At 43.5% G+C, this 11,267-nt stretch overlaps 1 protein-coding gene across 1 annotated transcript; it reads left to right on the forward strand.

Annotated features, from left to right (window-relative positions):
- The first annotated feature begins 380 nt into the window (after window positions 1-380).
- Window positions 381-10,921, forward strand: LOC306928490 (uncharacterized protein). The gene is made up of 6 exons (XM_079508655.1): window positions 381-1,200; window positions 2,620-3,183; window positions 6,595-6,703; window positions 8,002-8,107; window positions 8,544-8,784; window positions 9,057-10,921. Exons 2-6 carry the CDS (start codon window positions 3,009-3,011, stop codon window positions 9,224-9,226), a joined length of 801 nt encoding a protein of 266 aa, XP_079364781.1. The 5' UTR covers window positions 381-1,200; window positions 2,620-3,008; the 3' UTR covers window positions 9,227-10,921.
- Window positions 10,922-11,267: the final 346 nt, after the last annotated feature.

Consider the following 11,267-nt stretch of genomic DNA (forward strand, 5'->3'; position numbering starts at 1 on the left):
AGAGAGAGGGAAGGGGGAGGAGACTTGGTCATTGACACAAAAAAAAAGCAATGCTTGATTTCAGATTACATGTGTAGAAGTGTAAATGTCTGATACAGGAGCATTGTTACATTAATACTACGTATATTACATTATGCAATACATAGATACAATGTTCACACGGCTTTATCTGTATTTCTGTGTGCCTTTGAGGTGTAGGCCTACAACCCGTACACCTTTGTCTGTGCAAAAGGTAAACCAAACACCCAGTTCCTACTAGAAGCCTCGGCTGAAAGCAATTCTAATTAGGCTAATTTCTCTCTCAGGTGGAGAACCAACCGCCGCATCTACCCCACTCCACTCCCACCCTACCTCACGTGGCAGCAGGAACAATGCTTTGCTGTTTTTTGTCAGTCAGTCAGTCTCAGACTAAATAGAGTCCTTTATCTCCCTTTTTCCGCTGCACTCCACGGAGGCCAGTCTGACTTCTGGGTCACAGTTGTGAATAATGGCTGCATGTCATTAAGGAAGCCAACACTCTCGACACTATACCAGATATGGAAACGCCAAAACGTGGGAGATCCTGTCACAGGAGGGAAATAATAACAGTGACAAGATATGTTTTGTTTTGTTTGTTTCGTTTCCTTAAGGCACAGAGTAAAGTAAAAACATATATATATATATACAAAAAAATATATATATATATATATATCTCAGACCACTTACAAGTTGTAAACTTCTAAAAAGTTCTGAATGTTTTCATTGCTATGAACATGCAGACTGTATATACATTTTAGACTTTGAATTTGTCATTTAATTTGCAGTAAAAACGTTGCATTGGCAACACAGACAACTATGTTTGAATTTTGAGGAGTGAGCAAGCTAGAGTGAGAGAAAGAAAGATAAAAGACAGAGAGGGAGAAAGCAAGGGATTGAGGGCAGATAACTTAGAAGAGAAGAGAGAGGAGGGGAAGAGCAGAGGAAAGCTGGGAGGTCAGCCCATCCCACTGCCGTCCAGTACAAAGGCAGGAGAACAGAGCTGTGCTTGCATTCCACCACCGCCAGTGACGAGTCAGGCTGCTCTTTCTCCCACACAACACACACACACGTCACATACTCACGCTCGCTGTCACGTCAGACAGACACACGCATACCACAGTTACCAAGGCAGCGAAACTCACTCAGTGCCAAGAGATGCTACCGGCTGGCTGGACACACTGAGTAAGTACACTTTCCCTTCTATATTGCTTTACTCCCTGTCTCATCCTTTTGTCACTGCCTCTCTCTCTCTCTACCATTCCAGCACCAGTCTTCGTTCATCTGTCTCCCATGTCAATGTGAAATGGGCTCTGTTGACTCAAACTGCGGGACTTTTCAAAACTTTTCTCTCAGTATGTGGTGCACACTCTACTTTTGCTGCCATGCTCTTCTTCTGAATGAGAAAGCAGGCTGTGTGTGTGTGTGTGTGTGTGTGTGTGTGTGTGTGTGTGTGTGTGTGTGTGTGTGTGTGTGTGTGTGTGTGTGTGTGTGTGTGTGTGTGTGTGTGTGTGTGTGTGTGTGTGTGTGTGTGTGTGCTCAGAACTGGTTTGTTTCCCCATGAAACATTAAATACTACATCATGACTGTAATTTAGGTTACAATTCAATTTAACCTAACTATTGGGCTATAATATTATTTAAATGCTGAAATACTTGCCCCAACGGCTCTTCAAGTAACCTTTTCTTCTTTGCAACTACATGGCTTTATTGCATTTATACAATGTGTACTAAGATTAGAACATCTGGTTTATTGTGTTCTGTTATTCTGTGTTTGGTGGAGCATTCCAATTTTTATCACAGCATTTTGAGGTAGTCTGTGACATACTGAAACATAAATCATTAAATGGAGGTGTGTCACTCACATACTTCCTTTGTTGTAAGATTTGAAATTGTTCTCGGGAGCTTGCCAACTTGGCAGTTGAAAACTTCTACTTCCTTACTGGACTGGGAGGCCTGCAAATTCCTATCACTGCCTCAAAGTGTTGATAACTGATAAGGTGCTAAAAACCGTTGGGGGGGGGGGGACACTTGTTAATGAGGTAAATCCTGGTGAGTAAGGACATTTTGTCACTCACACACTTTGCATATGGCTATTTAAAGTTAGAATTAGAATAAAAAAAATAGACATGGGGGGGTTAGGAGAATTAATGAAGTCATTGAATCAATGGAAGAGTGTAAATAGTATAACTAGATGAAGAAGTGTGTGTGTGTGTGTGTGTGTGTGTGTGTGTGTGTGTGTGTGTGTGTGTGTGTGTGTGTGTGTGTGTGTGTGTGTGTGTGTGTGTGTGTGTGTGTGTGTGTGTGTGTGTGTGTGTGTGTGTGTGTGTGTGTGTGTGTGTGTGTGTGTGTGTGTGTGGGTGGACAGACATACTAAACCACCCTTGTTTACCTTTCAATGTATGAAAGCACAGCAGCTCTCTTGGTGCTTACTGTAAATTGAGTCAACAGCGCGCACACACACACACACTTGTCGGTCCAAGCCTATTGTGCTCTGCAGCTAGCCAGAGGGGGATTAAATGGATGCAGACACGACAATACAGTAGGTATAATCTGGTTCTCTCTCTCTCCCTCCCTCTTTTTCTCCCTTTCTCTCACTAAACAGGCGAGAAACCGCGATGACCTTCAGACCACAGTGGAGCGTTTCTTTCAGCTGCCCACGACGAGACACGGCGCACCTTTGACCTATAGAGACGGAACAAGCTCCCAAACGCAGGATACTACCGAACCCAGCGACGGAACCGGGAGAGGAACTTCCACTTCCAGCAATTAGATTGCACCTGTTGTTCCCACACTACAGCGCTATAAGGAAACAACACAGGAGCTCACTATATTCTATTCTTCTGGCCACACTTGGAGCTCCCAACTACATTTACCCCCCCAAAGCGGAGGGAATACACGCCACTGGCCCCCGGGGAGCTGAGGAAGCGAGGGAGACAAGAGTAGTACCAAATAGACTCTGGTGGTGCTCAGAAGCAGGAGGAGCAGGTCAGGATGCTGGCCAAAATCCTTGAGGACATGTGGGTGGAGCCGGAGGTGTTGGAAGCCCTGAGCGAGGAGCAGAGGAGAATCCTCTTCCTCAAGATGAGAGAGGAGCAGGTTCGACGTTGGATAGCGAGGGATGAGCTCGAGGGGAGCGGGGGGCTAGAGACCCCCACGCCAAAGAAAGGTAAACTGCTGTTTATTTGCACAAGGATCATCACTTTTGTGGTTAAAGTCCTAGAAAATATAAACTTCCAAAAACTAAATCATGTGCCTCAGTAAAAGAGGTTCATTTTTGGTTAACCTCTTAAAAAAAGGCACAGGAATATTCAGAAGAATTGAAAACCGTTCTCCGTGATGATCGTTTTCATATGAAGGATAAGCGTTTATTCGTCAAAGGGAGCGATATCTTCCCCCCCCCCCCCCCCAAAAAAAAAGAACGCTCCATTTCAGAAAGCACCCAAGACCTGTCTTGTGTCTTGCTGAGGGATCGTGAATATTGACATCCTTACTTTTACATACGCGCCTACATGCTCTTCGAACTTACCGACACTGCAGTGTGCACAAATACTGTAGGTGTGTCTGCATGTACTATACAAGGTGTTCCCCAAAACAATGTACTATCCACTATGTACACTGTTAGCAGCGCATACTATATAGTATACTATACTGGAACATAATGTGTGTGCCTGTGCCATGTGCATACTTGCCTTTATATGCCTAAGTATGAACACACATTTTCTTCCCCATTCACACAAAGGGGACTGTCAAAAACCTCAAGTCACTTTTATTCTTTCTTTCTCTCTCTCACTCAATTCATCTACAATTCTATCGTTCACTCTTTCTCCCTAGCTTCGAATGCTATCTAATTATCTATCCCTTATGTTAGTTGAATTGCATCATACGTGCACTTGTTGTGTCACTAGCCGTGTCACACTACTAGGCCTCTATTCACCTGTGCGGTGAATACTGAATAGGGTTGAGTAAGCTCTGGGGTTTGGGAAGGCACCACGTTTTAAACTACATATCAAGTTACCCTCTTTGTGTACCAATCTCTGCTCTTGTCACCTGAGAGGTGTGTGTGTGTGTGTGTGTGTGTGTGTGTGTGTGTGTGTGTGTGTGTGTGTGTGTGTGTGTGTGTGTGTGTGTGTGTGTGTGTGTGTGTGTGTGTGTGTGTGTGTGTGTGTGTGTGTGTGTGTGTGGGGCAATCTACATGGGCATCTATTCTTCTTTTTTTTTCGTGGCCCAGAAAGGCTATCCTTACACACGTATATTCAGTCGCAAGCCTCCAAGTGACACACAGACACACATATACTCACACGCAAAGGGCCGGAGGCCCATGAAGATTTCCATTACGTTGATGGTGTGCTACATTCCTTGTTAATTCCTAGGTGTGGATGCAAAGGTCATTGATGGGTGCGATGATATAGGATAATAACAGGATCATACTGTATCTCTGTAATGGTAATCACCCCTCTACAGCTATCGCGTAGTATATACGATTCAGTGCAGTATTGAGAGGAATTACTGTGAGTATCCACAAAATATCTCGCTCGACAGAGAAAGAATGATGGTCTCTACCTGAGATCAGATTCTAAAAATGTCTTCTACATCCTGACAGTTTTCTGAAAAAGCTATGTTTCTATGTCAGTCGTTCTTCGATTTTTCAAAAATAGCAGACCTAGGCGCGCTATGAGCTTGTAGATCTGCTATTTTTCAATAGCTAAAGCATAACATAATGCTAACACCAAAAGGGGTTCCCGCCCAAAATGGGTTAACATGAAAGGTGTCCTTTTATAACACATCTTCTGCATTTGCAAATACAAGTCGAGCAGATGAACAGCAATCATGTCGCCATTTTGAATATTTCATTAGGTTGAGAGACTAGATTCCCCCCCCCCCCCAAAAAAATAAATAAAAAATAAATCACATAACTGTGAAGTGAGGGGTGCTCTTAGCATCATATACATCGGTCAATCAAATCATCACATTCTGTGGTACAAAGCTGTACAAAAAATGAAAATCACACCTGTGTGAAGCGAGGGGCACTCGTGCTCTTATCATACATCATCTCATTCCGGCTAATCACAATTTGCGTTCCTCACTTTTGTCTTCAACGTTTGTGTTTACACAAACACGATCAAATCTGGGCATAGGAGGGGCTCTTAAAAAAAATAAAATAGAATAACTTGCACACACCCCTCTTTTATCCACTGTTTGACTATATATTTATTACATGTTCATGTACACTTTGACTACAAGTAAATATATAGAGGTCACCAGTAGATAGCTCTAAATTCCTTATTTCTGTACCTTGCAACCTGTTATGTACTCTTTTAATGTAGCCCACTGTATCTCTTTATCCATGTCTGCCTATCTGTCCTGTTTCATAATGCTGTGCTGCAGACAGTGACAACTGGATTTCCCTCGTGAGATCAATATCTATCTATAGCATTCTTATAGGCCTATCTATCTATCAATCACTGCTATTGACGACAATGGAGATTTATTTTAAACTGTTCAGCTTGGGTGGTTCCACTTGTTGTATTGCAACACGTGCCTGTTTATATTTAAACTGCAGCCGTTTGAATGTGACGCCAATAAGTTGATATGCCAAGGTCATGTTGACATGTAGGGCATTCACAGTTCATATTATAGTGAGAGATAGGAGGAGACTGTCGGACTGAGCAGTTGAAACGAGCCAATTTACTGGATTTCTTCTGTGATTCTCGTTGATTTAAGTCTAAAGACACTGTGGCAGACGTTGATACAGTTGGAGGCCATTGATATTGTCCTTTTCTTTTTGCTGAGGTTTGCGTGATCTGCGCAAAAGGACAGTTAACCCATTTTGGGCGGGAACCCCTTTTGGTGTTAAACATTATGTTATAATTTAGCTATTGAAAAATAGCAGATCTACAAGCTCATAGCGCGCCACCAAGTGGCGCGCTACGAGCTTGTAGGATTTAGAAGGATTTTTTTAAAAATTTTGAGGGCAGGCCTAAATGGGTCAAATGATAAGGGACAATATCGGTGGCACCCAACTGTATGCCTCAAACACATCAGACAGACAGAAGGAGAAAAACATGCTGTTGTGGTCGACACAGCGTTCTACTGCAGTGTGTACGCTTGTAAGACAGCACCATCGTGTGGTCAAAATGCATTATAGCATCTAAAGTTGTCTAGTCAAAAAAAAAAAAAAACATAAATGGAGATCAATCGCATTGGAATGAAGCCATCGGCCATGTTCTCTAAAGCAGTGGTTCCCAAAGTGGGGTCCGGGGACCCCCAGGGGTCCTTGAGGGAGTTCCAGGGGGTCCCCAGCTAAATGATAGAGAGATAGGAATGCCATTAAATGGGGGTCCGGCGTAGACTAATGCATGTCAAACGGAGGGTCCTTGAAATTAAACGGGTTGAGAATCACTGCTAGAGCCTTCTCTCATGGGGGTCCTTGGCATATATATTTTCTTTTCAAATGGGGGTCCACGGGCTAATTGGTGTCAATTTGGGGGTCCTTTACATGAAAAAGTTTAAGAACCACTGCTCTAAACAAACCATGTCCTCTATAAACTCACCGATGTGTGCTATTTTTTCCTACTAGGTTCCAGCAAACATGTAACCTGGCTTTTGGGTCGGGACGGCGACATAAGCGTGTGTGTGATTGGACAGGTGGATGACTTCAGGTCCTCCAAACTTCTGTTAAATGACAGGTAGGCACAGAACCACACATTATGCTATTGTGCAAAGTTGATTGGAGTCTGTCTGGCTCCTCTGGTCTGAAGCTTAAGCGCTGTCATTGGATACTGATAACTGATAGTTGGTTATCTATCAACCACTGGCGAATGTAAACATAGCAAACGATACAATGTCTAGATTCAAAATGGCATATGGTAACAGGGCTGTCATATTTGGCTGTTAACTATCGAGCAACAGGGGGGAAAACAAGTTTAAATAGGGTTAGAGTAGCCTACCTATTTTATGTAAATTGTTTATAGGCTACTTGCAACGTTGTTGCTACAGTAGCTCTGGTCTGCATGATCTGACTGCAGACTATTGACCTTATGCGCACTGCTGCCATCTTGCCAGCAAGGTGCTAACTAGCTGGTGCAACTTCCCATTGACAGCCCATTCATCCAAACAGAAAGGTCCTATCTGATGGTATTAAACAATGTCAATCACCAACATTGCAGCTGTATGAAAACTTGAATTATCCTCTTACTGTGTTTGTTTGTTACAAGTGTTTGTTTCATAAAAGTCCACCGTAGGCATGTTATGAGCTACTCCCTGTCAAGACATTCCTTGCAGATTATTTTCTAAGTGTCAGAGTTTGGAAGCGCTCGTTATCAGTAAAGCAACCTCCTGCTGCCTCCTGAATTATGTCAAATTCAAAACAGGTGGTACGCATGGGCTGTTGAGTGATGGTCAACGAGCACTTCCAAACTCCTGCACTTAAAAAAAAAATCACCTGCAAGGAATGTCTTGACAGAAAGGAGCTCATAACATGTCTACAGTGGGTTTTTATGAAACAAACACTTTGCAGATAGAAAGAGGATAATTCAAGCTTTTCGTACAGCTGCAATATTGGTGAGTTTTACGTTGTTTAATACAATTAGATAGGACTTTTCTGTTTGGATGAATGGGTTGTCAATGGGGAGTTGCACCTAGTGAGCAGTAGCACCTTTTCTGTCAAGATGGCAGTGGGTGTGCATATTAGGTCAATTGTTTTGGGAGCAAAGGTTGAACAAAAAATAACATGACATGTTTCCTTCCAGGATTAATAAAGTATACTATGTAGATATAGTAGCCCTACTCTGCTAGTTTTCTATTCTGCCAAGGTAGATCATTAAATTAGCTTAGGCTAACAGGTCCAAATTAGTTCCTGATTTGGCGTCTAGAAGGGAAACGGGTAGTACTCCTGGGTCCTCAGGACAATTGTCGCACTACTTTTTTTTTTAAGGGTTAAGAAAGCTATTATCTCTGGCCTAAACTGAACGTCTTTGTCTTCCAGATTCCAGAGTAATGGTATGAATGGCATCCAGACGATGACCTTGCTGCCCGAGAGAGACACCCACCAACACAACTCCAAACAACACTTACAGCTGCTGCCCAGTGATGTAAGTCCGCTTTTGTGGGTTGCGTTTGAAGTTGGTTGTGGCTTAAACGGGAGAGGGTACAGTGGTCAGGTGTTGCATTAGTACGTGCTGTATAGTAACAAACAAACAAAATACTGAATTAACCCATTTTGGGCGGGAACCCCTTTTGGTGTTAAGCATTACGTTATGCTTTAGCTATTGAAAAATAGCAGATCTACAAGCTCATAGCGCGCCACCGAGTGGCGCGCTACGAGCTTGTAGGTCTGCTATTTTTGAAAAATCGAAGAACGACTGACATAGAAACATAGCTTTTTCAGAAAACTGTCAGGATGTAGAAGACATTTTTAGAATCTGATCTCAGGTCAAAATGGGTTAAGACCGCGACATAGAAAGACACAGAGAGTGTCCAAACTGTCCTCGACGTCCGCTTGAGCTGTATGTCTCACTTAACATCCAGGAGGACGACGTAGTCACGCCTAACGACCGCTCATCCGAGGATGAGCTGGATTCTGGCAGCGCCGATGACGACCCCAAGGACCCGGCAGAGGAGGACAGCGATAGTGAGTCAGACGGCTGCGGTGCGGCCAACCTCAAACGGTGGCCTCCTCGCTACCGGCCCCATCCCAGTAGCCATGGCAACCGGCCGCCACTCACAGACCGACTGTCAGGCGCAGAGAGGACACACGCGTCGGACAAAGGTGAGAGAGAGCAAGAGAGCGAGAGAGAGAGGGGGAGGGAGAGACAATAATGACGGCAAGAGAATGGTATCCTGTGTCCACGCAGGCTTTTGCGCACAGTAAAATCCTGTAATGGAGTAAAATCCACAGTAGTTACGTGTCCATATTTACATCATCCGAGCTAAATGAACAGTGAACACCGAGGATTTTACTGTGTGTGTGTGTGAACCGACGTAGGAGTCTGAAAATGATGTATTCATTCATTCATTTTTCTTTCTCATGCTCCTGTCCAGTGGTGGCGGTGGTGGCGACGGCATGGCGCCAGGAAGAGAAGACGACGGGTCGCGTGGCACAGCTCAGGAGAGCGTTTGCCAGCAGTGGATCGTCCGGTGCCTTTGCCAAGCCACCGGTGCCTACCAAACCACCTCACCTTCAAAAACTGGCCACTCCATTGGTCCACTGAGCCTCTGGAAACTGTCAACGAGCCATAGACCGTGACTGTTGTTGGGGGGGGGGGGGGGGGGGATCGATGCAATAGAGGCTAAAAGAAGTGAAGTGAGAACGTCGAGGGCTGAGCGTGGGGTCAGCTTGGTTAGGCTTCACTTCCATGACCACTACCACTACACAGACGTACGGCCGCCTGAGAAAAAAACCAGACTGACAAATGCACCTGGAAGCTTTTGAACTGCGGCGCAGCCAAAGAGGTCCACAGGAGGAGTGAAGCACCTTTGATGATGCCAAGTGAATATAAATTCACCCAGCTGCTTTGATATTGACTGAAAGAACAGATGGATGTATACCGACAGATAGACAGACAGGCAGGGTAGAGCTATTATAATGCTACGTTACAGGTGAAAAAAAAGCACCAGCCTCCTTGAGATTCAACCGTTAAATCTCACAGCAGCAGAAAAGAGATGCGTGCCTGACCCAGTGACCTGAGAGTTCCATGGGTTAGATCCTTGTCTTCATTCGTCCATATCACTCTCTGGGACAGTAGATAGAATACAATGGAAACGTGTCCTCATCTGTTTTAGTATTGGTGATGGTCAGAAACACCCTTTTGTCAGCATTTTGTTTTAAAGTAGCTAAATCAATGGAGTCAAAAAGCAAAGTTCTTCCATAATGTGGCCTCGATGTGGTTAATCGGCTAAAAGATGGTTCGGAAGGTACTTTTTCTGAATAATTTAACTCGAGTTTAACTATCAGTTTTCACTGGCTAAGAACCTGTGCCTTTAACACATTCTGGGCGGGAATCACTTTTGGTGTTTTAACTAAGAATTATGTTATACTTTTAGCTATTGAAAAATAGCAGATCTACAAGCTCATAGCGCGCCACCGAGTGGCGCGCTACGAGCTTGTAGGTCTGCTATTTTTGAAAAATCGGGAAAATGCGGCACAAATCTTTGAATATATATTCTTTCAGAAGACTTTTTTTTTTGTATTTCGACGTCGGGCCTAAATGGCTTAATGACTTAACAAAATGGATGGACTTAACAATATATAAACTTTTGATATTCCTTTAACGTGTTTTACTATATCTGTTATTTTTGTCTGTCGAATGAATGTGGTATGATGGGGAGGGAACGTTATGTTATAATAATCAGTGACATGACAGGTTTTTGCCTTTTGTGTACATTCACCAAACAAGAACTGTCTCTCTTTGAACAGACATGGAATGTGAGAAATTAGGCTATAGAAAACATAAACAAAAAGTAAATGTTAAAAAGGAAACGAACTAATACAACGTGGACCCTTTTTTTTTTTTAAATATCCTATTACGGGAAGAAAAAGCTTCTCATTTGTTTTATCATGAATGATGTCACAGTTGTTCAGCTTTTGAGGAGTGGAATGTTTAACCAGTAGTTACTGCTTAACTATGTGGTCACATGCATCATTTACTTGGTCACTTATTCCTTCCCAGAGGCGACTGCTCTGACAGACACTTGAAACACCTTCAATCCACCCTTTACACCTACATATACACCCTTTATGTGTACCTGTTGTGTTTTTTTTGAGGGGTGCTAGGCCCCTCCAATGTCTGGCTTTTGAAATGACGTTGTCTGGCAGCCCAAGTCTATGGACTTTTAATGTTTGTTTAGAGCACTTTAAACAAACATAGAGTAGCAGCCAAGCCTATGGACTTGTAATGTTGTGTGTGTGTGTGGGGGGGGGGGGGGGTGGATGATGTTTTTTTTTTTAGCATCTTGACTTTGCATTTCAATAAAGTTACATCTGTTCATATGTTAACATTCATTCCACGTGTACCTTTTGGGCCTGGCAAGAACTCACACTCTACGTGTAAAGTTCAAGGCCTGGGGAAAAAATAACAACAACAACAACAAATGGAGGCCGACAAACACAAAAAAGATTGAAAGATTCCGAGACTGACACAATCATTTGGAGATGTTGCGGCTGTTATTCACAGCGCCAATCATGCGGTGTCCATTCAGCGGCATGCATTAAGGGGCTAATATAGTTGAGATCAAACAGACAGCATGGCGGGC

The sequence above is a fragment of the Electrona antarctica genome, assembly GCF_951216825.1.
Source record: "Electrona antarctica genome assembly, chromosome: 1".
In the NCBI taxonomy this organism is placed as follows: Eukaryota; Metazoa; Chordata; class Actinopteri; order Myctophiformes; family Myctophidae; genus Electrona; species Electrona antarctica.

Bases quoted from the DNA above. Each gene is read 5' to 3' on its own strand.
- LOC306928490 (XM_079508655.1), top strand. From the start codon at position 3,009: ATGCTGGCCAAAATCCTTGAGGACATGTGGGTGGAGCCGGAGGTGTTG. The intron at 3,184-6,594 runs GTAAACTGCTGT...TTTTCCTACTAG, and splicing joins GACCCCCACGCCAAAGAAAG to GTTCCAGCAAACATGTAACC. The intron at 8,785-9,056 runs GTGAGAGAGAGC...GCTCCTGTCCAG, and splicing joins GACACACGCGTCGGACAAAG to TGGTGGCGGTGGTGGCGACG.